General features: G+C 45.4%; 1 protein-coding gene across 1 annotated transcript in view; it reads left to right on the top strand.

Annotated features, from left to right (window-relative positions):
* The window catches only part of DOCK1 (dedicator of cytokinesis 1), a 523,683-nt gene that overhangs the window by 73,181 nt on the left and 423,440 nt on the right, over positions 1 to 27,062 (top strand). Inside the window, exon 22 of the mRNA XM_027855939.1 lies at positions 6,103 to 6,211. Within this exon, the coding sequence (XP_027711740.1) occupies positions 6,103 to 6,211 (109 nt within the window). The remainder of the gene's footprint in view (positions 1 to 6,102; positions 6,212 to 27,062) is intronic.

The raw sequence follows: 27,062 nt of genomic DNA, 5'->3' as shown, positions 1-27,062 counted from the left end.
ACTTGTGATGGAGCTGATTCAGTGTCTAGAGAGAAAAGGGGAGGAAGGGAGAAGGCCCGGAACAGATCACGCCCACCCTGAACCACCTGGAGGCAGGGACCTTTACTTTAGGAAAAGCCTGGGGAGGATTCAGCTCTGCCCCTTCATAAGGGAAGGAGGGGGGCAGACGGGCTCAAGTATTTGCTGGCCAAGTCTACCCTCGACAGTGACACCCACTGGTGTAACATTGTTAGTTGTTCCATTGGTAATGACCTGTCAGACTCTTTGTGACCCTTTTTGGGATTTTCTTGGCAAAGACACTGGAGTGGTTGGCCATTTCCTTCTCCAGCTCATTTTACAGATGGAGAAGCTGAGAGAAGCAGGCTAAAGTGACTTGTCCAGGGTCACAGAGCTAGTAAGTGTCTGAGGCCAGATTTGAACTCAGAAAGAGAAATCTTCCTGATTCCAGAGCAGGCATTCTGTCCACTGTGTCACCTAGCTGCCCATTGGTGTTACAAGTAGACTCGAAATTCTCAGGTCGTAGGATTATAGGCAGGTTGGAAGAGACCTCAAAGGCCAGCTGGTGTCTGTGTCTCCCTTCCTCTCCACTTTATTTTATAATTGAGGATTGGAGACTCAGAGAAATAGTAGATTTCGGAGGCGGGATATGAACCTGGGACTTCTGTCTTCAAATCCAGGTCTCTTTCTGAGCCACCGTGCCGAAAACAACTCACTTTTCCATGGAGTTTCTTGACCCTCAAAGGTCAGGTGGTCAGTCTAGCGTTGACGTCTAATATGCAGAAAATCTTTTCTGTAGCCACAGGGTAGTCCCTTCTGTCTTAGGATGGCTGGTTTTGTCGTCTGTAAGAGGACGCTGACCCGAGGTTTCGTGCACGCACCAAATGAAGTAATATATGGGAAGTCTTTTGTGGGCTGCACAGCTGTCTCGACACTGTATTCACTGCCTGAATCTAGGCTGCACCCTCAAGATAATAAGAAGGAAAGAAACATATCAACATACCCTGAAAATTCAAACTAAAGATTTGCACGTGGGGCACATGAGGCATGTGGCTTGTAGTATTCCAGGGAGTGTCATCTATTGGCAGGGTCATCGAGGAGGATGGCCACTTGGCAGCGTCATTCTGGGTGCTATGGGGGATGCAGTAAAGGCTGGTGGCACTTGCCCTCAAGAGTCTGATAACTGTGGTCGGGAGTTAGGATGTAGAAACATGGAAAAACTAAATAATCCTGAAGACCACACAGAGGGAATCTTCTGGCCAAATCAAGTGCCCAGACAGTATGTGGTAGTGCCTATTTTTGGGGACACTAATTCTTATTTTTCCTTTTTCGTGCATTTGGTAGATTTTTATAGAAATTCTCTTGTGTGCAAGGCAATGAGGGACCTACGGTAACCAGGGGGATAGGGCTCTGCCTCCAAGGGGCTTTTATCTGTGGGAGAGAGATAAGAAAGGACTGCAGTGGCTCTCCTTCAAAGTAGACTGTGATGAGCACGTAAAAGAGGGGCCACAAGCCCTGGAAACTTTCAGAGGAAAGAGGGAGGGAGGGGGAGCCTGGTAGGTTTCTCTTAGAGCTGCTCCTAGGCCTGTCCAGTTTCCCACGTGAAGTCAGGCACACCCCAGAGGCCAAAGAGCCAGTCTTTTATCCTCATTGTTGCACCTGGACCCAGTGCTTCCATTCCACCACTGGGTTATAGCAACTCTCCTCCCCGCTTCAGGCCTTAATGGCCACGTGAGGACTGACTTTCTCTCTGGGATCTCATTGGTCTTCCAGCCCAGTCATTGTCTGTTTCCTCCTGAAGAAGGATGCCTTGTTTCTTGCTTTGATGCATCTTCCTTCTTGTGCAAGGAATCTTTACCTTGTTTTGTGTGTATCATGAACCCTTCTGGGGATGGCGACACTCATAGACCCTTTCTCTGAATAATGCTTTTAAACACAGTGAAATCCCAGGGTTACAAAGGAAACCAAGTGTGTTGAAATATGACTATCAAAAATATATTTAAAAAACACTCTTCATCGTCCCCGGCGCCAGATCCCCTCTCTGGGAGTCCCTTGTTACCTGCCTCCCGACCACCCTCCACATACTAGAGAAAATAGCTCAACACACTTGATGTGCCTAGAATTCTACAGTCGCAGGTCCTTATGCCGTGTCCGTCCATCCATCCATCCATCCATCCATCCATTCATCCATTCACAACCTTTCGATTCAGACTCTCTCCACTACTCATTTTCTTTTTTTTCTTTTAATTTGGCAAGCATTTATTAAGCATCTTTTGTATGCCAGATACAGTGAAAAGGCCAAATGGACCATCCCTGCTTGAGTTTATGTTCTTAATCAAGCCAAACATTTTATTGACGTCTTTATTTTTTTTTTTGGGGGGGAACCTTCATTTCTTAGTATATACCTCTCCCCTTCCCCATCCTTCATATTAAAGAGTAAAAAAGAAAAGAAGGTTTAACGAAAAACTCAGTTAACCCTAAGCAAACATTCCATGAACTCGCCACTTCCATAGCCATCGTCCCCTACCTTGAAGAAGAAGCTGAGCCAATGAGGGCCTGGTCATCCACCAGCCTTGTTCTCACTTGATTCCATCTTCATCTGACCTGCTCTGAAACCGACCCAGAGAACGTGGGCGGCCTCCCTGGCTGTATTAGAAGGCAAATGATTGTGACCCTGAAATCTAAAGTTCTAGGATGTTAGAATAAAGAATTTTAGTGATTCTTCCTGCTGTTTGGATATACTAGCCTCTTCCAGATCCCTGTCTTCAAAAGAGATCCCAAGTTGCTGTTGTAAAAAGGCCTTAATTTCCATAGAAAGCTGTGGGAGGGCTTGAATTTTCTCTGTAGGTCACAGAAAAAACTTTTTTAAAAAATTGGAAAGAAGTGAGCATCCTGCCCTCTGATTGCTGGCACCACCAGGCCTCTTGGCAGATCGCACGCAGTGTTTTCAGATGGAGGAAAAAACCAGTGCAGTTTTTGTTACCTGAAGCGCATCTTGGTGGGGAGAATGAGCGCCTCGACAGGATTGACAAGTGTGCTTTTCCTCCTCTAGCCAAAATAAACTTTTGAGGTTTTTTCTTTCTTTTCTTCCTTGTTCTGCATTGCTGTATTTTCTTCAAATAAGTCTCTTCATTAGAGCTTTGTCATGTTTCTGGATAATTGACAGTGATTTTTCTTCCAAGGACTCAACAAAGAGTGAATCCTTTGAGCTAAGGACGTTGATATCAGTGGTTGTGATCCCTTTCTCTTTTCATGCATGTAAATCTATATATTTTTTCTTATCTAGAATCTTTAATTTTTTTCATCAGTTTTTATTTTCACATTGCCTACGTTTCCCAGTATATTCTTCTCAGTCCTATTGGTCTCTCCCTCCCTGGGAGCCCTTTCTTACCATAGAGAATGGGAAGAGGGGGAAGGTTTAGTAAAACTAACTCATTCGCTGAGCAAGGCTGATATTATTGTAGCTTTCCACCTCTTCAGGGAAGCTGGGGAAGGTCCTTTCTCATATATTTTATTCGGGGCCAGAGCTTGGTCGTTGCACTTTTCCAGCATCGGTTTTATTTGTTTTCTTGTTTTTGTGCCGAACATTTGCTTTGGTATCGTTGTTTCTGTCGCGTGGCTTGTTCTGTCTACTTCTCGCTCCTAGCTGTCTTTCCATTTTTCTCGGCATTGCTCGTATTTATTATTCTTCCTAGCACTTATCATTCTTCCTCAGAAACACTCCATCATGTTCATGTAGGACCACTGGATGGGTTCTTCTGTCGTTGGGCGTCTGCTTTGTTTCCGGTTCTATGCCACTATGAAAAGTGGTCCGTGAATATTCGGTCTCGATGAGGCTTTTGTTTTTGTCACTGACCTCCTTGAAATATATACCTCCCAGTGGGATTTCTGGGTCGTGGGGTATGGATGTTTCAGTTTCTGTCTCTGCATCATGCTACATTGCACCGGTTCTGCTGGAGCGTGCCTGTCCTGCCCCGCCTCCTCCAGCATGGACCACCCTCATTTTTTGCAGTCTTTGCCAATTTGCTGGGTGTGAAGTGAAAGCTCAGAGTTGTTTTGATTCACATTTCTCTTATTCTTAATGATTGTTTTTAAATTAGAAAAACAACAAGCTGTTTGGCTCCAGACCATTTATTTGTTCAGTGGCAGTAAGCTTTTTTGGGAGCGCCATCATGAATCCTTGTAGTGGTTGCTTCCATCTTAGCAGGGGGTTGGGTGTTTGTGAGTGTATAAAACCACATTAACGAGAAAACCGGAGAGAACCAGCTTCAGATAGACTGAATTAAGTCCAGAAAGCTCTAATGTTCCATCCCTAGGAAAATGTGGATGGCCAGATTCCCCTTCTCTGCCCTTGTTCATGGCCCCATGAGGCATCTCCTCTGCCCCAGACTCTCTGTCCCACCAGGGAGTGATTGTTAACTCGGAGTAAAAAGATCCTCCATGGTACCTTGGATAAAGTGAATGGCGCCGTAAGTGTCACTTTTGTTCTCGCCGATGACATTAAGAACATTGAAGAGCAGACCATGAGTGATGAGTGACATTTACTCAAGTCCTTTGGCTTTTACTTCTTTTGCTCCTTCTGCTAATTATAGAAGAAATGGGGCAACTGTTTGGTTCAAGGTCATCAGACCAGACAGTGGGATTAGTTTCCTAGACTCTGGGTGATTTCCAGCACTCCTTCTATTTCCTGTGCTAACAGGGGCCTTGAATGGCGGCTGTGTGGCATGGTAATTGACTCCATGCTGAATATACATTCACCATCTCTCCTTGAAAGGTTCCCTGAAGTGGCTGAATTTTAAATGTGGCCAGACTGCAGTCACGCAGACCGTCCGTGTCTTCCCTTCGTGTCTTCTAGGAAAACTCAGGTTTATGGAAAAGCTGTATATCATTCTTCCTTTGACTTGATGACTTTTTGGTTTTAGGACAGAATTCATTGCGTCATCGATTTAGAGCTGGGAGGGCCACTGACTCAGTGAGGTTATATGACCTGCCTTGGCTCCTAAAGCTAGTGTGTGTCTGAGGGCACACTCGAACCCAATTGTTTCTGTTTCCAAGCCTAGCACTCTATCTACTGCACCATCTGAGGTTCTTTTAAATTAGAATTTCTTTTAGTTTTTGTATGAGTATTTTCTTTACAAAAAATTAGCTCATTGGAAACATGTCAGGAATGTCTCTTATCTGTGAAATATGTTCTCCTTTTAATAAAAAGTTCTGAATTCATGAAAATTTCAGTTGTTGGATGAAATTATAGCTAATAAAATCCAGGATTTATATGCTTTTGCAAAGCACTTTACGTAAGTTATTTCACTTCATCCTCACAATAACCTTGGAAAGCAGGGGCTGTTATTATCTCCATTTTACAGATAAGAAAACTGAGGCAAACAGAAGACAAGTGACTTGCCCAGGATCACACAACTAGTAAACTTCATTTGAACTGGAGTCTTCTTGAAGCCAAGTGAAGTACTCTGTGTACTTTCCTTGCTTGGGAATGCAAATAATCCAAGCATCCATCCATCCATCCATCCATCCATCAGTGTGATGTGTTTTTGTGGGATAGTGGTCATGGATTTAGGACTGGAAGGGATGTCTAACCCATATTTTTCATATGAGGGACTGAGACACAGAGAGGTTAAATCACTTTCCTAATGTCACCCAGGATGTCAGTATCCTAAGTAGGATGTGAACCTGAATCTTCTTGACTCAAGTCTGCTGCTTTCTGGGTTAAGCCGCCATGTTCGCCGCTTTTCCAGACTTGGTGTCAAGTCTGGGACCTTCACTTATTACTTGTGTGAAGATGGGCTTAAGCCCTCCCAAGTCCTCTCAACATCAGTTTTCTCATCTATAAAATGGAGATGACAAATACCTGTAGTACTGACTCCTAAGGTTGTTATGAGGCTCCAAGGAAATCATGGGTAAAGCTTCAACCAACTCTAAAATGAATATCTGGTTTGTTTTATCAGCAGAATCATTTTTTGTAAACATAAGGATGTGTGTGTGGGTGTGCTTGTGTGTATGTGTGTGTGTGTGTATGCATACTTTTCTGCGCTTGGTTTTGGGCCCAGGGCACTGCACTCCTGTTAATTCCATTGGCTGCTTTCTTTGCAGATTGTATGAAAACAAGGGGGAAGCCGACTTCATGGAATCCTTGCTGCAGTTATTCAAGTCCATCAATGACATGATGGGCAGCGTGTCTGATCAAACAGTCCGAGTCAAGGTATGGCCTTGAAGGCTCCGAAGGAGCTGTCCCGTCCTTCTGCAGAGCCAGCCAGGAGGAGAGGGGAGGCTGGGAGGGAGGGAGGGAGACAGGCAGGCAGGGAGGGACGGAGAGAGGCAGGCGGGAAGGAGGAGAGAAGGGCTTGTGATTGTGGGCTGGAGAGAAGCCCTAATTATGCACTCAGTGAAGCCAGAAGGCCCCAGAGTATATTTTGCAAGGAGCATAATCGTGCTCAGTGTGTATAATAAAGTTTTTTTTCCCCTCTTAGATGCTTTTAAATACTTTTATTGCATATTTTTTTGCCCTCTCTGCAAGGCAGTAATCTGAATTTACTTTTCTTTAAATAAGCAGACTTGACGAGCGAGTGGCTGGTTCTGCACTTTCTGCCTCTCCTCTCAGTGTCCCGAGAGGAGTTCGTTTGAGCTGCTGCAGATCACCCCCTAGGCTGTTGCTTTCCTTGCTCTAGGCGGTGTGTTGGAGCCGACTGATATCTGAGTCCTCTGGCCTCCCTTTTGTGTGTTGATGTGAGAGCGGTGCACGGGCCTCTCTCTTCCTTTTCTTCCCTCCTTGATCTGCTCCATGTGCTCTCTGGTAGATAATGCCAAATTCCTTTAATGGAATAGTCATTGCCAAGTAGGGTTCTTGTCTTGTCAGATGAAGCCACCCCTGTTCTAGTGGGTCTGCTTTATAGAGGATCGTAGATTTGGAGCTGGAGAGGACCCCAGAAGTCATCTAATCCAACACCCACCCCCCCATTTTACAGAAGAGGAAACTGAGGTCACCTAAGTGACAGAACCTCTCTTTGAACCTACACTCTCTGAATTCAGGTCCAGAGCTCTCTCCCCGGGCACCGTGCTTTGTCACTACATCATTTGCAGTCTTGTGAGATGTGGTTTCTGTCCTCAGGTACCATCCTACCAGAGTCATGGGATGAAAAATCTAATGCTGGAAGGGTCCTTAGAAGCTGTGGTATCCTTCCCCTTCCTTTAACAGTTGAGGAAACTGAGGCAGCCTCTGAAATGAGGGTGATGAAAGCTGAACTGTTTCAGGCAGGGGAGTGCATCACATTATCTCGTTTTCAGGTCCATGATCTTTGACTTAGAGAGATTTGTATGTCGTGTGATCAGAAATGGGTCATGATTGGTTTCTGTGTTTCCCCACTCAACCCATGTGGAGTGTGGAACATGTCAAATATCCCTTTGGAGATGGGACAGGGGCCCCGACCCTCCTTAGTTATGTCTCTAGGGCATCACTTTTATTTTGATTCTCCATGGATGGCTCTTCTCCATTACAAAATTAGCCATGAAATTGGCAACGTGTTGTCAATGCGGATGCCCTAAGAGGACTTTCCACCTGATTATCCCAGCACAATGGCTCAGCTTCACTTTCTCGTTTCCATTCCACAAACATTTATTTAATGTTCTTTTTAATGTTTAATTTCAGAAAACAACCCTCCAACTATTGTTTTAAAAGTGTTTTTGAGAAGTAATTTCCAAGCTATAAAGCTTTGCCAAGCACTCCTGAACGAAGATTTATTTGTGTTCCGACATGTCGAGCGGTTGTTGTGACCAATGGAACAAATATATATCAACGTGAACAAAACAACTTTCCTTTAAAAAAAATCTCCTAGGCGTTGCAGTTTTTTGACAGTAGCATTTTATTTTTCTAAGAGAATTGTTCATTCTGTATATTTGGTTCAATATTTCAGCAAACATTTATCTTCTTTTTCTTTTTTTGGTAAGATAATTCTGCAGTTTGTTGAAAGAGTAAAGTGTGTGTGTATAGTTAACCTGTTCAGGTTGATTATTTTGGCAAGTGGATGCTCCTAAAAATAGTTTTGATGGTCTAATGACAAAATTAGCTCTGTATCCACTACCTTATTAGTGAAATTGATGCATCAGTGATAACTGCAGTGCACGTTGCCAGTGCCCTCCCAAGATTCATTAAGAGAGGCATAGGGTCCAGAGAGTGGGAAATGACAGTCCTCCCATCCTCTGTCCTGGTCACTTCATGTCTGGAGTGAGTCTTGTGTTCATTTTTGGGTGAGATATTTTAGGAAGGGTATAGAAAACTGGATTGCATTTGGAATGCCTCTTGACTGGTGAAGAGATCTGAGAGTTAGAAACCGGAAGATCCTCTAGTGAAGCTGGTGACATTTAGCTTAGAGAAGACTTTAGTGAAACTGGGGAGGGGGTGTGGTTGAGTGTGAAGGGCTGTCACATGGAAGAGGAAGCAGGCTTACCATCTTTGACCCCAGAGGACAGAAGTAGGAATGGTGGGAGAGTACTGCAGATTTCAGCTTGATGTAAAGAAAACCTTTCTCCCAAGCTCTCCTTCTGGGAAGGGGTCTCCTATTCACTGGAGGTCAATGAGAACAATCTGGATGAACTCTTGTATGGAAAGTGTTAGGGATGGATTCTCAATCAAGTGTGGGTTGGCCTAGATGACCAGTGAGGTCCCTTCCAAAACAGATAGGTGGCACAAAGCTCTTGGGGCCAGTGATCACAAGAGGCAGCATCCCAAAGGTCTTGGCAGGCTAGTGTATGGGGCTGAATAGAATAAGGGGAAATTCATAAATGTAGAGGCTCCTCTTGGGGGTGCCACACATAAACTTCACAGGTATCAAGTGGGTATAGCTATCTAGAGAGAGATAGCGGTTATTCAGAAAAAGGTCTGGGTGTTTTAGTGACCGGCCAGCTCAATATGAATCAGTTAGGACATGATGTAGCAGCCCCCAAAGCTAATGAGATCATGGGCTGCATTAAGAGGAGTAAACCTGGCTTCTGTAAAGAAAGAGGTGTCAGAAAAAAGAGGCTGGTTTAGACTTGATTTTAGGAAAAATTTCTTAACTGTTCCTAAAGAGGAATGGCTTCTTGGACATTTCCAAGCTCAACCTGGACAACCACTCTTTGGAAATATTCTCTTGTAGAACTCCTTTTTAGATGAGGATTGGGCCTAGAGTCCATGGAGATCCCTACCAACTGCAAAGCTCTGATTCTCTGAGAAGGCCCAAGTCTGTGATTCTGTGTCACTAAACTCCAATAGGCATTTTAGCAAAAGAAGAGCAGTTAGTGTAAGAATAGATGAAATTACTGGAAGCATTGGACTCAGAAGTTTGGGATTTCTAAATATATTTTTCCATCATTAAATTTAGCTAGGCTTTGACTTGCGTCTGCCTCCTTCCCTGTGTGTCAAATCATCTTGTGACGGAAACCGTGGGAGACCTTTCTTGGGAAGGTGTTTTATTATAAGACACAAACCACTTCTGTGACGTTCTGACATCGGTGCCAAGCTTCCGTTTGGTGAGATGGATCCAGCTATTTGACCTTGAAGTGATGTTTCTCTAGCTGCCGGCTTCTGTTCAAGCACCATATGCTCGCAGGAGCCTGGAAATGGTCTCAAGTGGGAGCGTTCTCGTGTTTGAGAATTTGTGTTGTTCAACCATCAGGGATCACAGGATAGTAGTCTTAGAGATGGAAGGGATGCCGGAGGTCACTGAGTTCCACCTTTTCATTTTATAGCAAAGGAAACAGGCCTAGAGAGGGAACAGGTCTTGCCTGGGGACATACAGCTAGGCAGTGGTAGAGCAGGCGTCAGAAGCTGGGTGTCCTGATTCCAGATCCATTCTGTGTTGGTGATCCAGTGTTGAGAACGGGCATGAAATCACAAATGCTCAGACTTGAGAGGCTGACATGCTTGGCAAGGTGCTTGGCACATGGTAGGTGCTTAATAAATGTTCATCGATCGATCAATAATGAGAAAGTGGAGAACATGGAGTTCTCAGCCGGGTGCTCCTGCAGTTACGTGACTTCACCTTGGAAACACTCTTCACAACCGAGGTGTCTTCAGAAAGAGCGTCTTTGTTCTTCCTGACTAGTGTAGACTATTGCTGGGTGTCTTTACTGGATCTGAAATAGTTATTGGAAGTGAACCCTTCAGTACAGCTTTGCAGCCACCATCTTTGTTTGCTTCAGTCCTGCCAACCGTTTCCAACGGCCTTCTCTCTTTTCATCAAGCACCATCCTAGGCACCATGAGATAAAGACAAAGTTCAAATATTCCTGTCCAACCTTCATTAGTTTTTTTTTTCCCCTCAATTTTGGGGGAGTTGATGGTTTTTCATAATAAGGGAATCTAAGGCCTGGGCCTGTGACTTCTTAGGTATGGCGAACTCCCTGTCAGGAAATTGCCTTCAACAGTATAGGTTTCTAACTTCTCTGAAACTCATAGTCTCCAGGGGTACCTAAGTGGCCTCACAGTGCCACTGGGAGTCAGGGAGACCCGAGTTCAAATCTCTCCTCAGACACTTGCTAGCTGTGTGACTCTGGGTAAGTCACTTGACCTCTGTCTGCCTCAGTCTCCTCACCAGTAAAATGGGGATAATAACAGCACCTCCCTCCTAGGTTTCTGTGAGGATCAAATGAGACGATATTTTTGAAGCTCTTAAAGCAATATATAGATACTATTATTGTTGTTGTCAGTCATTATTATTATTACTAGTGAGTGATTAAGTGACTTGCCAAGATTCACAGAGCCAAAAAGTACTCCCAGTTTTTCCTATTTTTAACATAACACCAATAACAGTGACGGATAATAGTAACCAAAAAAGAGACATTTGTATAATATGTTTAAAGTTTCTGTAGCACTTTATAGACAGGGTGTCCCAAAAGTCTTAGTGCAGCCTGAAGCTATTGAAAAACTGCACTAAGACTTTTGGGAAACATGGTCTACATTCGTCTCGTTGATAGCTTACAGAAGTTTGGATGAGCTTTGGCTGGATAGAAATTTCACTAACATCCAGAGGCAGTGCTCTGGCTAACCCAGACGGATAGAGGGAATCACTCCTTCTGGAATTCCTGCGTACCCTCCCTTTGCTGTGAAATGGGGAGCAGGGATTTGGGGGCTTTATTTGGCAAAGGCTTCTAAAAAAACTGGGCTTGAGTTCCCCTTTAGTTGTTCCCTGTTAGGCCCTCGGGAGGCTGCTGGGGCAGAGGCCCTGCCTTGGTGCTGGGTCTAAGTTTCCTTACCACTAAACAGAACTCTTAGCTGTGTTCTAGCTCCGAAAGACTTTGATCGTCTGAATTCTGAATTTGTCATGAAGAGTTATAATGTGTCCATTCTATCACATGGTCACTTAAGCAATGCGTACGCAGTAGGGAAAGGCCATTTCATTGTTGTTTGTATAACTTCAACCTGAGCATGGTGCCTGGAACCTACTCCTTGCTTAATCAGGCTTTGCTGGATTGGATTAGAATCGAAAGAAAAGACTGAGAAGAAAAGTCTGTTTATGTTTCTAGACAGCAGGCCGTGGCTAGGTGTTTGGGAACATCTGGGAGCACAGCCTTCTCCTGGTCATTCTCATGTTTGGCGCCATCAGGGCCAGTAACCCGCATCCTCTCGAGAAGACTGGAGGGATTCTGGGTCGGAAATGGCTTCTCCTAACCTGGATCTACAGCATCGCCAGCTTTTCCTCTGCACGCAGATTCCTTTGTGTTCTCCTTGGAGACCTTGACTAATCTTTTTTTCTTGAGCTGTGGAATTGTTCATAATAATTCTTCTTGCCCATCATTTACTCATTAACTCGTCATGCATTTATTGAGCTCTGCTTTGCCGTTAGGGCCCTGGGGGTGGAACGGAGAAATTGATAATGTTCCCTGGAGGAGGCTAAATCTGGTTAGAGAGAGAACATGCATAAACTCCTGGAACAATTGGAAAAGTTGCTCAAGGAACCAGATGAACCGTCGGAGGAAGATGCTTGAGCCGTGCTGCTCCTGCCTTGTGCTTCTGCCTCTTTTTCCCTGTATGATCGTGGTGGTTGCTGACCCTCTGGGCCTCCAAGGTCCTCTCCCGTAAGGCAAGGGGCTCCCTTTTAGCTCCAACTCTGTCCTTCCCTAATGTGTCCATGCCACATTCCTCCTTGCCTTCTCTTCTATGAATAAATCCTTAGTTTTTCTTTTCTATGTCCCCATCACACTTGTATTATACTCAACCCTGTACGTGTTGTATCCCCTAACATTAGACTGCAAGTTCTTGAAGTGGTGGACGTGTTATATGTCCGTACCTGGAGTGGCGCATAGTAGGGACTTTCTACTTTTGTCAGTTTGAGTGGAATTGGAGCATCCAGTTTTTGAGGTGGAATCCAGGGGGTGTAGCGGACCTGAATCCATAGCAGACAGCTGCCCTTTCTAGGGATCCAGTCCATGCAATCGTGGATTTGAGCTTTTTGGCCCAAGTGCTTTATAATCTGAGTTGTTAGAGTAAATGACATTTTGGTGACACTCCACAAGGTAAATGCCCATTGACCGTCCTTTCATCTGTTTTTGGTCTGAAGTAACGCTGCCCTTGATTGGGGCTGGGCCAGTCCCTTCTATTTGCAGTGGTATGTCTCCAACCTCTCAGCTGCGGGTCCCTGGTGTTCAGTCTGGAAACTGTCCTCTGTTCCCTCCCCTGGCCATTGCTTCCCTGCCCTCCTTCCTCTTCCAGCACCCTTCCCCTGCTCTCTTCTCACCTTTTCTGTTTGGTATTTGGTTAAAGTGGAATGGCTCCTGTTTGCTTTCTATAGATGTCGAGCTTACTTCTAGCCGTGGTCTCCCCCAGAGCCTCACAGCCCTCCTTTCTGCTCACACATTCAGTTAAGTGTTGAAATTAGTTGATTTACATGAGCTTCTGGAGGAAATCAGAAGAACAGACAGCCAAGTTTCCCCTTTCACATCTGCTCCTGTGATCACTGCTCTGGAGTGACCCTCTTCCTTTAGTTTTTCCCTTCAGGCAATTTACCCAGACTTTGCAGGATTAAATGCTGTGGAAGAATTGGCCCTGTCATCCCCTTTACTTGGGCCAGCGGAAGAATTCTCATTTCTTCCAGCTGGAGTTCCCTATTTCCTTAGAAGGAAGGGCACTTTGGGGTTCTAACTTTCCTTAGCATTGTTTCCACCATTGTCTCCTTCGGGTCTTTCTTGTTGTTTTTACGTTTACAGGTTATATCCATGGTCCTCCCATAGTTTGAGTTTATATCTATGGTCCTCCCATAGTTTGGGTTTATATCTATGGTCTTCCCATAGTTTGGGTCTTCTTGTCATTTTGAATGTAGAAACTCAGTATTTCAGGCTCTCTTCACTGTTGGCTGTTCTCTCAAACCTTCTCCTTCCTGCCTTCCTCATCTGCCTAAATACTGCCACCTCAGCAAGATGGCACCTCCATGTGTGATAATGCCTTATGTCTTCCATGTTGAAGGACTGAGCCCCATGTTCGGGGCAGCGGTGGACTGGTGAGCATTTATCCACCAACTCAGAAAAAGAAATGTGTTTTACTATTCTCTTCAACGTTTAATCTGCATTCCCATTGTTTTCTCCATTGCTTTCTGAAGGCTAGACAATCTGCAAGCAATAATCGAGCTTTCGTTTGTAGTGTTTGCTGTCTTCTGGGGTGGAAAGGCTCACACAGCTCCTGAGCAGGTTGGAGCCGGCAGGAATAGGGGTGACCCAAGCACGTTGATGCTCCCAGCCTAGTTGCACGGCACTCCCCTGTAAGGATCTGTGGTCCGGCCCAGCCGGCCTGTTCTCGTTCTTCCATTCCAGTTGTCCATCTCAGATTCCACCACCATGCTTGTGCAGCAAGCGTTTCCCCTTCTGGATTGCTTTTCCTCCTCATATCCTCTTCATAACGTCCTTCTCTTTCTCAAAGATGTGGCCCAAACTGTGTCTTCTGCATGGAGTTTTTCCTGAGCCTTTCAATGGCTCGTCCCCTGCCTGCCCTTTCCATTCCTCCTTATCCTTCCACATGTGTTTGGCCCTGTGGCAGTCTCAGAATCTCTGTTGGAGTAGGCTTCGTAGACAGCCCTTGCGGTCCAGGTGGGCGTCATCTCTCCTGGTCCCCGTCTTCCCCAACCCCTTACTTAGTGTCCCGCTCTTGATTCCTAAAACCTTAGCAGCATCTCATAGGCAGGGGCTACTCCCTTTGTCCTTTTTCCAGAGCCCGTAATGAATACTTGTTGGATTACATTCATCGGCTTGGATTTCCTCTGTGTCATGCGCTTTTGTCTGAAATATCACATCATCTTTGAACTTGATAAATTTGATGGGGAATTGCACAAGCTTATGGTCCTTGAACTGTTCCTGTGACATTTCCTCCATCAGGTGGGGTTTCTCTGCCTTTAAGGGCAGCTCACGCGTTCAACTTTGCCCAATCCAGTAGAGCTAGAAGAAGACCGAAGCCCGCACCACCGAGGTCTGGGCTTATTAAAATGGAGCTGTCTTGGCTTCCCCGCTTGTGTAACCTTTAGATGGAATAATTTATAGCGAGAGATGCTCATCTAGTGGCATAAATTTCTCTGTATGTCTCATTAGATGATTAAGCAAGATTAACGGTCCTCGTTGTCTGATTAGCTAAACATCTCGAATATGTAATTAATTCTTGGAAAATGTCATTTTTATAGAATTTCAGGAAAGCTGAAGTTTGAGATATGGAATATCCTTTTCTGGGTTTATCATTACAAAAGAAACGGAGGCAAACGAGGTTCACGGAATAGAGAAAAGCAGTTGTCAAGGTGGGATAAACATTTGTGATTTTCACACAGTCAAGAATTGATTTCATTTTGACTTAAGATAAGCATCATGTCATATTTATCTTGAAAATGGCTTTGTTAGACCTCCATCCCCGGAGTTAGAACCTTGGGGTCATCTCCCTTTTCCTGCTCTCTCTTCCCCTCCCCTGCCACATCTGATCTGTGGCCATATCTTGTCAGTGCTGCTTCTTCTGTTTATCTCCCATGTGTCCTTTTCTCCTTAGCTCCCAGCTATTGTAATAGCCTCATGTCTCCCCCAGTTCCATTCCATCCTCCACAAGGCGGCAGGAGTGATGTTCTTCCAGACCAGGTCTGACCGGGTTGCTGACCGCACTAATTGACCGCTAGAATAAACACAAGCGTCCCTGCTTGCCATCAAAGCCCTTCACGCTCTGGCTCCAATCTCTTTCCAGAATGATTTCTCTGAGACCCGTTCCCACCCCACACCTTTCCTCCTGCCACCCAAGGTTTACTTCATTTCAGCCAAGCTAGCCTCCTGGCTATTTCCTGGTTATCCATCTCCCGCCCCCATGCAATTATACAGCCTGCCAGGCAATCCATCAACAATATTAATTAAACTCCTGCTATGTTCCAGGTTCTGTGCTGGGCACCAGGCATACACATCTGAGAATGAGATCACCCCTACTCATAAAGAGCTTACATTCTAAAGGGGGGGAGGGGGAAGTATACATAAAAATGTCACAACTATGAACTTAGTAAATACACATTTTATAAAGCATTGAAATAACGGATACTTGGGGAGAGGGTACTAGGAATTTGGGGATGGTGATAGGCTTCATGCAGAAGATGGTGTCTTTAAAAGAAGAGAGGGTGTATGAGACAGGGGGATGGCGTTGGCCCTCCTGAGACAGCCATAAAGGCTGCCGAGGGAAGAGGGGGTGTCGTGTGTAAAGGCCAGTTTGCATGGTGTCCAGTGACCTGGAGGGAGGTTGGGGTCGGGTTGTTGAGGGCTTTGACAGCTAAATGGAAGAGTTTGCATTTGCTTCCAGGGCATCAGGATCCCACTGGACTTGTCTGAGCAGTGGATCACACCCGTGCGCACACCTGTGCTCGAGGGAAATTGCTTTGGCCCCAGCATGTGTGGGATGATCCAGAGTGGAGAGGGACTGGAGGCAGATGGTGGATCTGTGGAGTCGTAGATGTGTTGACTTGGACCCATGCCCTCTGCCTGGAATACTCACTTTCTTCACCAGCCTCCTGGGTCCCTTCTCTCCTTCCAGGCCTTCACCAAAGGCCTTTCTTGGCCTGGCAGTGGTTAGGGCTCCCCCCACCCATCGCTCCTTGTCTCCTCCTTTGGGACAAGGTAACCTGAAACATGGGGGAGCCGTGCCCTCAGCTTCTCCAGGTCCGTCCGTCTGTAGTGCAGGTGATTGAAGAAGCAAAGCCCCCTCCACTTGTTATAGTACAGACAGGCTGACCCAGCCTTGTGCGCATTCATCGAGAGACCTTCATTATTTTGTACCCCTCAGCCCTCTCGGATGCCTCTCCCACATTGACCTTGGCCTTTGAGGGGCTGTCCACGGAGACCTGGGCCCAGCCTCCTCCCATTGATCATGCAGACCTTTGTGTCGGCTTCCTCGTTATAGACTCTTATAATAAGGGCGAGGACGTTAATTACATTAATCAGTTTCCTCTTGGGAAAGGGCCGCTTTTGACCAAGATGGCAGGGCCTTTATGTCAGACCTGCCAGGTTGTGGTTCACTTCACCCCGAGTAATGGAGCCTCTCCCTGGTTCTCCTTTGTGGGGCTGAAGCTTGTAAAACCAGGGCCTGGCCTGCTTGGTTTGTCACAGGGTCAGCTTGAAAGCAGGAAAGGACCTTAATGGCCATTGTGTCCAGTCCCTTCATTTTATACACGAAGACGCTGAGGTCCAGAGAGGTCAGCTAATCATTATCTGTGGCAGGATCTGAACCCAGGTCTTTGTGACTCCAAGTCCGAGACTTATCCCCCACACCCTGCTTGTGAGACTGTCCAGAGCGGCGATGCTGGAGTCCAGATCTGCTGGGTTTGTGTAGGTGGATCTCGGTCTGGTTATGGTGATGGGCCTTTTCACGGGTTCAGAGCCTGTGGGATTGTTGAAGGTATGTTTTCTGATTTCTTGGGCCCCTGAATGCTGATGGCGGCTCCGAGGGGAGGCAGCCTCTAGATTTTGTTGGTTTGCCCTGTGCTTGACGTGATCAGAAACATTTCTGGAAACTCTGAAGTGACCTCTTCCAAACTGATAAATCAAACCAAGCCTATGTGATTCTGCCAGCTGAAAATTCCCAGGGTGCATTTGCAGAGCTTCTTGGGGGCTTTGGGGATCACTGATAGTTGTTGTTAGTGTGTGGTGATGTTCTGAAACGTTTCTTAATGCCTTTTGAATAATGAAAATATCATGAGAATCATTAGACTGAGCATTGTTCATGTGACTCTTGGGCTTTCTAAATCAGGGTCTAAATGAGAAACTGAGGTCCTGAGCTTGAGGCCAGACGTGGTCTGAGGCAACAGCCCTCCTTCCTGGTTTTGTTTTGGCTGTTTCCAAAGTGCTTTCCACACTTCTCATGTCAGATTCATGGTGGCGCCCTGTTCTTGTCCCTCATCTTTACCCCTCACATCTCTCGTTGACGAATCTTAGGGGTTTCACCTCCGTGATGTCTCTTGTTTCTTTTTCAGGAGAGACTGCATGGATGAGAATGCATTGATTAGGCCCTGATTGTGGGCAAGCTTTGCACTCAGTGCTGAGAATAGACGGAAGGCCAACTGGTCCTTGCCTTAAGAGAACTTGCCTTCCAGTGCTGATGGCTGCAGAATCCCCATCGTTCCTTGGAAACAGAGTTTGAAGGGACCTGAATGGCCTTCTGGTCCATTCCAGACCTAAGCTTAAATCCTTTCTACATTATTATACTCACAGGGTCCTTCCCTTTGGCTTGGCCACTTCCTGTGATGGGGAGCGCAGTGAGTTTGTTCTGCTTTGGGGTAACTCTGGGATGGCTAGGATGTTTTTCTTTATGTGAGTTCAAACTTGGACTGTAAATCCCACCCATTGGAGCTCTTGATTTCCTCTCCTCCCCTCCCCCCACTGGCAATCCGTCTTGCATGTGGCAGCCCCATGAGCCCACAAGCATTTATTAAAGCCCTCAGTGTGTCCTGGGCATTATGCCAAGTTGTGTGGATACAGAGAAAGGCAAAAATGGTCCCTGCCCTTGAGGAGTTTACTTTCTAATGCGAGACAACAGGTAAACAGGCATGTATACACACACACTCATACATAATATGTAGAAGGTAATCTTGGACCAAAGCCACCAGTGTTGGGGTGCTCATGTGTGACTGGGAAAACTTCTCATAGAAGGTGGGATTTGAGCTGAGTCTAGGATATCAGGGCAGCTAAGAGACAGGGCTGAGGGAGGATGCCTGGCTTGGAGAGAGCTCTCCTGTTGCCTCCAAGTCTTCTCTTCTCCTGGCTGGGCATCCCCAGGCCCTTCATTGGATCCTCATGTGGTGATTAAAGCTTTGAATCTCTGACATGTTACTCCCAGGGCTCCATATGCAGCCAGTGCTTAACGTCTGGTACATTGAATGGGGTGGAATTGGAGATTCTTATGTAGATCGTTTGCAATATAGTGTAGAAGGTATCTTTACAGACAGCTGAGGTCACACACACACGCAATCCTGGGCAGTGAGGCAGAACACAAGTATGGTGCTCACCATGTTACGGACGGGAGATGAGGTTCTGCCCCCCAGAATCTTTACCTTTCTCCTTAGGGGTCATTTCCTCCTCCTGAATTCATTGCATATTTATTAAACATCTCTTGTGAGCTCTTGGCTGCCTTTGCTGATTTTTCTTTCTTTCCCCTTAAATTTTCTTGTATTTACTTATCTGTGTACTGTCTCCTCCCCCGGCAGAAAGTGGTGAGCTCCTTGAGGGCAGAGACGTCTGGGCTGGAGCCCTGGCAAGACAACCCAGAGCTGTCCACATAGCCGAAGTAATAGCAGTAACTAAAATGTGTGGAGAATTGCCTTTGCAAAGGACTTTCACCTTTATTCTCTTATTTGATTCTCCTAACAACCTTGTGAGGGAGGGACTAATTGTAGCCCCCATTTTAGAGATGAGGAAACTGAGGCTCAGAGTTTTAAGTGTCCGATGGGGGGTTTGACTCAAAGCCTAATGCTGTCTCTTGTCTCATGCTGTCACTTAAGCTATAGCAATGGTCATGACATCTGACTCCGTATGTATGTATATAAATATAACATGTGACCATATACACATTAACATATAATATTTATAGATGAAACAGGCCACAAATGAATATATGGTAGAACAGGACACATATAAAACATATCCACACATGTGTCCAATGCTTGGTTTGACCTTTGGGAGGCTGTGGCTAGCAGGCTTCCTTGGTTAATAAATGGGGAGGTACAGATTGGAGCCCTAATTCAGTGGCAACTCCCCTGGTCGCTGCTCCTTCCATGGCCCGGGCTGCCTTCATGGTGCCTCCTGTTCTTGTGTATTGAGGATTTTACAGATGTGATGTATGGAACTGAGGGGCAATCGTTTGTGTCTGTTAGTTAATATGTGAGTAGTCTCTCTGGCCGTGCTCTCCTTCAGTGACGTTCTCTTCCCTGTGGAACAGAACTTCATCTGAATATATATTAAAAAGCATGTGCATATCTATGCACATCTACATGCATACTATAGTATATATGAGTATATATAGATACTGGATGTGCAATTAAATTGGCCATAAGCAAATTCCTAGCAGCCTGCTTCAGAAAGGGAGGATTCCATAAATCTGTCTCTTTTCTGCCGGCTGTGAATGCCTTCTTTCTCTCGCAGTAGTTTCCTTTTTCCTAAATGACGCTGTTTAGCATTTCATTTGAATGAAGATGTAGTTAGACTGTGTGTCATTTGTCTCTCGCCTCTCCATTACTCCCTCGTCCATTCAGCGCCTCCTGATTGTTTTCCTGACCTTTTCTGAGGCCCCCCTGGCCCTGTGCTTCACCTTTGGGGAGCCCTCAGGGAATCTCGGGGGGCTTTCTAGGAAGCGGCTTCTCTGGAGCTCTCAGAAGCATCGCTGACCCCTGTCGGCATAGTCTGATGAAATAAACCCACCCTGCTTCAGAATTAAAGGAACATAATTCAGTGGACCATTGGCATCTCTCATGGCTTTCTGTTGTAGCTGCACTCAGCTTTCGGAGCTGTTTACAGTTCAGGATACTGACCACGTGGGCACCAACACCCAGGTCTTGCCCGTTCCATTGTCACGCTGTTCTTGGGTCTATGTGCACACTTGTCAGAGGGGTTTTACGCTGCCGTAGCGCTCGCACCTCAGGTGGGACCCATAACGGACTCAGAGGTAGAGGGGCCTTGGCTGCCATCTAGGCCAGCCCATGTTGGCATGAGGACTCCTCTACTCCCCCAGTGGGCGGTCCCCTAGCCTTTGCTTGGAGCTCCCCAGTGAGCAAGAGCCTTCCGTGTCTTTGACTAGCCCATTCTAGTTGTGGGCAGCTCGAGATGTTAGGAGGTTTGGCTTAATGTCAAGCCTTAATTAGATGGATATGTGGTGCACATGTTTGAAGGTGTTTCCTTTCCTTCCTTCCTTCCTTCCTTCCTTCCTTCCTTCCTTCCTTCCTTTCTCCCTCTCTCCCTCCCTCCCTCCATTCCTTCCTTCCTCCCTCCCTTCCCTCTCTCCCTCCCTCCCTTTCTTCATTCCCTCCCTCCCTTCTTTCTCCCTCTCTCTCGCGTTTCTCTTTCTTCACTCCCTCCCTCCCTATTCCCCCTTGGCCATAGTCCTTTATTTCCTCTCCATCTTCCTTCTCAATGGTTCTTATTACCACTTATGCAACTGAGCTGTTCCCCATTTTATCACAAAAAAAAATAGTTCATTTTTCCCTCCCAGCCAGTAAAGCGTCCATTCGATTCAGAGGCATTCTTTTTTTTTTTTTTTTTTTAAGGCAATTGGGGTTAAGTGACTTGCCCAGGGTCACACAGCTAGTAAGTGTGTCAAATGTTTGGTCTGAGGTCGGATTTGAACTCAGGTCCTCCTGACTTCAGGGCCATTGCTTTATCCACTGCACCACCTAGCTGCCCCCAGAGGCATTCTTAAAGCAGAAAAAGCCCATTGCTCCATCGCACTGGGGCCCGAGGGACAGGGAGACAGGTACCACAGGAGGCTCCCCTTTGTGGGAATGTCTGACCCCTGGGGCAGGGCCATCCTATGATTCTGAGACGGGGCAGACTCAGTCATGGCCCCGTGAACTCTCATCTGAAGAGCATCCTGTCTCCTTTCTCAGTCATGACTGTGCTTGTTAAAGTGACAAATTTCCAAGATGCAGGAGTGGGTTATTTAGCGCCACCCCTCACCCCTGGCATCCTCCTGTGAGCTGGCACTTCAAAGGATTACGTTGCTGCCACTTGGAATTTTTCCCTGACATGGACTAAATCATTCCTTGCAAATTCCAAATGAACCCCAGCATCTCATTGTGTGAGTGAGTCTGAACGTCTTTCAAACCTTGGTTCCATTTGTTTACTAAAGGTAGTGAACTGCCTCCCCCAAACACTCGAGGTCAGACCTTGGAATTTCTCTGTCTTGTATTTCTGTCCTTTGTTTGTGATGGAGCAGAAAATCTGCCTTTGGAAACTGAAGTTTGTGCTGCTTTGCTTTTCTCCTCCTCCGTTTTTATTGTCATTTAAATGTGATTTTTCTTCTGCCTCCTTAGTAAGCATGGAAGCCAGCAAATTCTGCTGAGAGAGGAAAATGCCCTTTAAAAAAATAAATTTTATTGATGGCTTTTGTTTAAGCGTCACCCCGATTTCTGGGTAGTGACCTCCCTCTCTGCTCTCCCGGCTTCCATCTCACATCAGAGCCCTCCTCGGCTGTGCCTTTGGCTGACAATGTCTCCAGCCTTCTGCTGGGGCAGCCCTGATCCCCTCTGAGGAGAGGGGCCAAGTGTGTGTCTTTCCTGATGCTCTGAGGCCATTACCGATTTTCAGTTACTCAGAATTTGGCTTTTTTTTGGGTGGACTTTTAAATATGGCACTCAGTCTGTGTAAGTGCTCTGTTTCCCTCTGTATCAGCCCATAAAAGTCTTCTCATGCTTCTCTGAATCCCACTTTCCTTGTCTCCTACTTACACTAATAGTTCATCACAGGCACGTCCCGCTGTAAATTCAGCCTTCACTGGACGCTCAATTCCATTTCTAGTTCTGCAAGTTGCTATGAACCTTTTGGACGGAAAGTGTCATTGACCTCCTTGGAGTATAGACCTAACCTTGGGCTAACTGGGTCAAAGGGCGTGGGCACTTTCTTCCTTTGTCTTTGATAATTATAAATACCTCTTCCCAAAGGTTCCAACAATTCAGTTAACTTACCAGTGCATTATCATGTCTCTAATCTTCCCAAAGTCTAGGCAACTTTGAGTGTTTCTGTTTTTCCATTACCTTTACTTGTTTATGGATGTCAGAGTTGTTTAAATTGCTTTCTTTCTTTCTAACCAGGCCTTTGTAGCATGTTTCCTTGTGGCCATTAACAATGTACAGTTCTTTTGAAAACTGTCTGTATCTTTTGACCACTTCTATGTTAGTGAAAAGCTTTTGGTCTTAGATATTTTTGTCAATTCCCTAAATATTTAAATATCAGCCAAACTTTTGTTGAGATGGAAGTCAGGAATCTCACTCCCACCTTCCAATCCAGAGATATTCCTTTTAAAAGAGTTATTTAATGAAAAGTTAATTCAAAAATTAAAATTGCCTGATTCTTGAGTCTTGTACAGAAATATGTGCATTTTGCCTAATTGTTTTTCATTATTTCAAGGCTGTATTTTGTATTTGCCCCCTCCCTTTTTTTTAGCCTTTCGTTGATGGTTTGTCCCTAAGCATTTGTGTTACAAAATTGGAGAAGATTGGGATCTTCTAATTGTGTTTACTCTCCTTTAATTATCCTCAAGAAATGAACATGCAAACTGCGTCTTCTTAGCGATGATCACATCCTCTTTGGACCAGAAGAACGAAGCTAAGGACTACTTTTTATGGCCTGTATCCCCACGTCTGTGCAGCTCGGTCCCCACGTTTGTGCATCTCGGCTTACTCATGATTGTAATACTTAAGTATATCACAATGACATTGAGTTGAAGAAGACCTTGAAAGGTTTTCTGTTGACCAGTCAATACACATTTATTAAATTCCCGCTTTGTCCTGGCCACTGTGCTGGAAAAACAAAGAAAGAAATGAAATAATCCTTACCTACAAGACACTTCTGTTCCATTGGGAGATAAGCCTGTATCTCTAGCGCTTAGCATGGTGTTTGGCATATAGTAGGTGCCTAATAGATGTTTGTGGTGAATTAAAATACAGAAGGTAATGCAAAATAATTTTTTTTGAGGGGCAAGAAGAGGCAGGAAGGCACTGGAGGCTCCAGATATGAAGAAAGGTCTCCCATTATATTTGGGATAATATTTGAGCTGAATTCTGGAAGAAGCTAAGATTGATTCTAAGATGCAAAGGTGAAGAGGGGTTGTGTATCAGGTGGGAAGCCCAGGTCAATCGGAGGAGAAGCCCAGAGTGTTGTTGCTGCACTGGACGGGGCAGAGTATCCTGAGAAAGTCCAGCAAGAGGTCCCCACTGCCTCCCGAGGGCCCCTGGCACATAGTAGGTACCTGGCACATAGTGGGTGCTTAACAAATGTTTCTTGACTCAGGGACATCATGCTACGTTCCAGGGCTTTCCTCTGTGATTGGGGAGAGGGGATTCCAAAATATTTGTCAAGTGATAGAAGTGAGAAAGTCATCTTCATGTTGACCTTGCTCCCCTGTTCTGACGCTTAAACCTTTCTTCATTCAGGATCCTCAGGCAGGGAATGAAGACTCTCTGTTGCCTTTCTCGGAGTGATGACCCTCTAGGTATTGGGAACATGGCTCTTCAAAGCCCTTTCCAAGTTTTCCTGTCTTATTGCTCTGTACTGATTGTTTGCCTGTAAATGAAGGGACACGTGGGGGCACCTCCCTCTGTACTCTCCTCCCTCCCTTTTGAATGGCTGCTGTTTGGTTCATAATGGCGCCTCAGTTGGGATCTGGGCAATGGCGGCCTAAGTGGTCCTTTGAGATGCTGAGTGGGAGATGAGGGTAAGCCATACCATCCCTGCTGCCCAGTGGACAGTGTGAGAAGCAGTGAGGGACAGTGTCAGACTGTGGAGGCTTATGTAATAGAATGACTGCCCGCTGCATTGTGCTGTGGGTGCTGGGTCAGGTCCAGTCTGGACTCACTGATGCTGAAATCATCCCGATGCTGAGAGTCCATGACTCCAAAGGACGGAGGGCAACGAACACTAATTTCGATTGTAGTAAAACTAAGCACGTCAGCTTTTAGAGTCCTCATTATTGGGATAACCAGTGATATTCTTAGAGGCGGAGTGATGCTCAAAGCTTTTTGGTGTTTAGCTTATTCTCTCTCTGCATGCCCTGGGCCTCTTTTTCTTCCCTGTCGTTGCTGGAGGGAGCATCATGGAAAACAGATCATAAACCTTTCCTGCCTTTGATCCTGGGTGACTAACATTAAAGAGAGGAGAACGTAGGTAAGAACATGTGACCGTGGGCTCTGGAGGAGTCACCCATGATAGGTCAGAGTCTTTCAGTGGGGACCTCAGAGAGGGAGAGCTCAGTGGAAAGCAAACTTTGGAAAGGATGCACATGTGGGCAGAACGGGGGGAGCGTGTGCTCCTTGTCGGGAGCCTGACCTCCCTCGCCATTTCCCTACCACCTCCACACTTGGCCATCTGCGCCATGGTCATCGTCCTCCTCTCCTTCTCGGTGAACACTGGGCTCTGCCCTGGGATTCTGGCTCCCAAGAGGCGAGCTTTGTCTTGACTCAGCCAGCTCTGGGTCACCATGTTACTTCTTGGGCACCATTTCTAAACCTTCCTGCCACACCATGCTTCCCAACCCCCTTATGTAGGCATTATCTTCTCCTGCTATGTGTAAGCTCCTTAAGGCAGAAACTCTTCTTGGCTTGCATCTGTGCACCTAGTGTTTACACAGTGACTAGCTCATAATGAGCATTTAATACATTTCGTGTTCTCTCTCTCTCTCTCTCTCTCTCTCTCTCTCTTTTTCATTTTCATTTCTTCTCCCCTCCCCCTTGTCCCTCCTTGTCCCCTCTCCTGTCTTCTCTTCCTCTTCTCAAATCATTGTGTTTTCCAGAGGGCATGTAGTTTAGTGGTAAGAGTATTCATTTTGGCTTGAGAGGAGCCAGGTTTAAATCTTGGCCCACCATTCATCACCTCTGTCCAAAGGGAAATTGCTTCATGTCTCAGGGCTGCAATTTTCTTAACTGTAGAATGAAAAATTTGAACTCTAATCCAAACTAACTCTTCACCACCCCTCCTTAAATATTTTGCATTTAATTTTTATTTTTTTCTCAAGTACGTTGCAGACAAAATTTTTTAACATTCTTTTTTTTTTAAATTTTGAGCTCCACACTCTCCCTCCTTCCCCTGTCCTTGAGAAGACAAGCAGTTTGATAAAGATTATACAAGTGCAGTCATGTAAAACATTTCTATAGTAGCCATGTTGTAAAAGAAAATGCAGACAAAAATTCCCCAAGAATAATAAAGAAAGTAAAAAAAAAATATGCTTCCATCTGCATTCACATACCGTCAGTTCTTTCTTGGAGGTGAATAGTATTTTTCATTCTAAATCCTTCGGAATTGTCTTAGGTTGTTTCGTTGCCAAGAACAGTTGAGCCTTTCACAGTTGATCATTTTCCAACGTTGCTGTTACTGTGTGCGGCGTTCTCTTGGTTCTGCTCATTTCACATTGCATCTAAAGTCTTCCCAGGTTGTTCTGAAAGCATCCTACTCATCATTTCTCATAGCACGATAGTATTCCAGCACAATTGTATATCACAACTTATTTAACCATTCCCCAACTGATGGGCATCCCTTCAATGTCCAGTTCTTAGCCACCACAAAAATGAGCTGCTACAAACATTTTTGTACAAATAGGTCCCTTTCCTTTTTTTGGATGTCTTTGGGATATCGCTCTAGCAATAGTATTGCTGGGTCAAAGGGATTGCACAGTTTTATAGCCCTTTGGGCATAGTTCCAAATTGCTCTCCAGAATGGTAGGATCAGTTCGCAACTCCACCACCAGTGCTTTAGTGTCCCAGCTTTCCTACATCCCCTCCAACATTTGTCATTTTCCTTTTCTATCATATTAGCCGATCTGATTAGTGTGAGGTGGTACCTCAAAGTTGTTTTGATTTGCATTTCTCTAATCAGTAGTGATTTAGAGCATTTTTACTTTTTTTCTTTCTTTCTTTCTTTTTTTTTAGTGAGGCAATCGAGATTAAGTGACTTGCCCAGGGTCACACAGCTAGTACGTGTGAAGTGTTTGGTCTGAGGCCAGATTTGAACTGAGGTCCTCCTGACTTCAGGGCTGGTGCTCTATCCACTGCGCCGTCTAGCTGCCCCAAGAGCATTTTTTCTTATGACTTATAGATAGCTTTGATTTCTTCTTCTGAAGAAGAAATGTTCATGTCCTTTGACAATTTATCAATTGGGGAATGACCCCCATTCTTACAAATTTGACTCAGTTCTCTATATGTTTGAGAAATGAGGCCTTTATCAGAGACACTGGCTGTAAAAATCCCCCTCCCCCCAGTTTCCTGTTTTCCTTCTAATCTTGGCTACATTGGTTTTCTTTGTGTAAAGACTTTTTAATTTGATGTCATCAAAATCACCCATTTTGTATCTTGTAATATTTTCTATCTCTTATTTGATTATATATTTATCTATAAATCTGATAGATAAAATATTCCCCTCATTTGCTTATGATATCACCCTTTATGTCTAAATCATGTAGCCATTTTGACTTTATCTTGGCATATGGTATGAGATGTTGGTCCGTGCCTAGTTTCTGCCTTCCATTCCCTTTTAGTTCAAAATCTTTGAGTGTTGATTCTAAAGAGGACAAGTCATTCTGAGGAGAAGGTGGGGCCAGAACTGGCCTTAGTGACCTGGTTTCCTGTCTCTCAGTCCAGTGTTCTGTCTTCCCCATGTTGCCCAGCCTCCAAGGATGCTTTCCTTCTAGGATAGTTGTGACGATCAGCTATTGTTCTGATAATGCTGGTAACAAACTCCAGATGAGGGGTGCAGCAAAGACCAGCCTTCTTTGTCATTCTTTGCTCTATTATGGGCCCTATTTTAGCTGGCCAGTGCAGAAGCCTCTGTTTGGCCATCCTTTCTCCCTTCCTTCCTTCCTTCCTTCCTTCCTTCCTTCCTTCCTTCCTTCCT

Source organism: Vombatus ursinus, unplaced genomic scaffold (assembly GCF_900497805.2).
Source record: "Vombatus ursinus unplaced genomic scaffold, bare-nosed wombat genome assembly UNPS02011353.1, whole genome shotgun sequence".
Taxonomy (NCBI): Eukaryota; Metazoa; Chordata; class Mammalia; order Diprotodontia; family Vombatidae; genus Vombatus; species Vombatus ursinus.
Note: the sequence above shows the minus strand (reverse complement) of the source record. Positions and strands in the feature narration are given on the sequence as shown.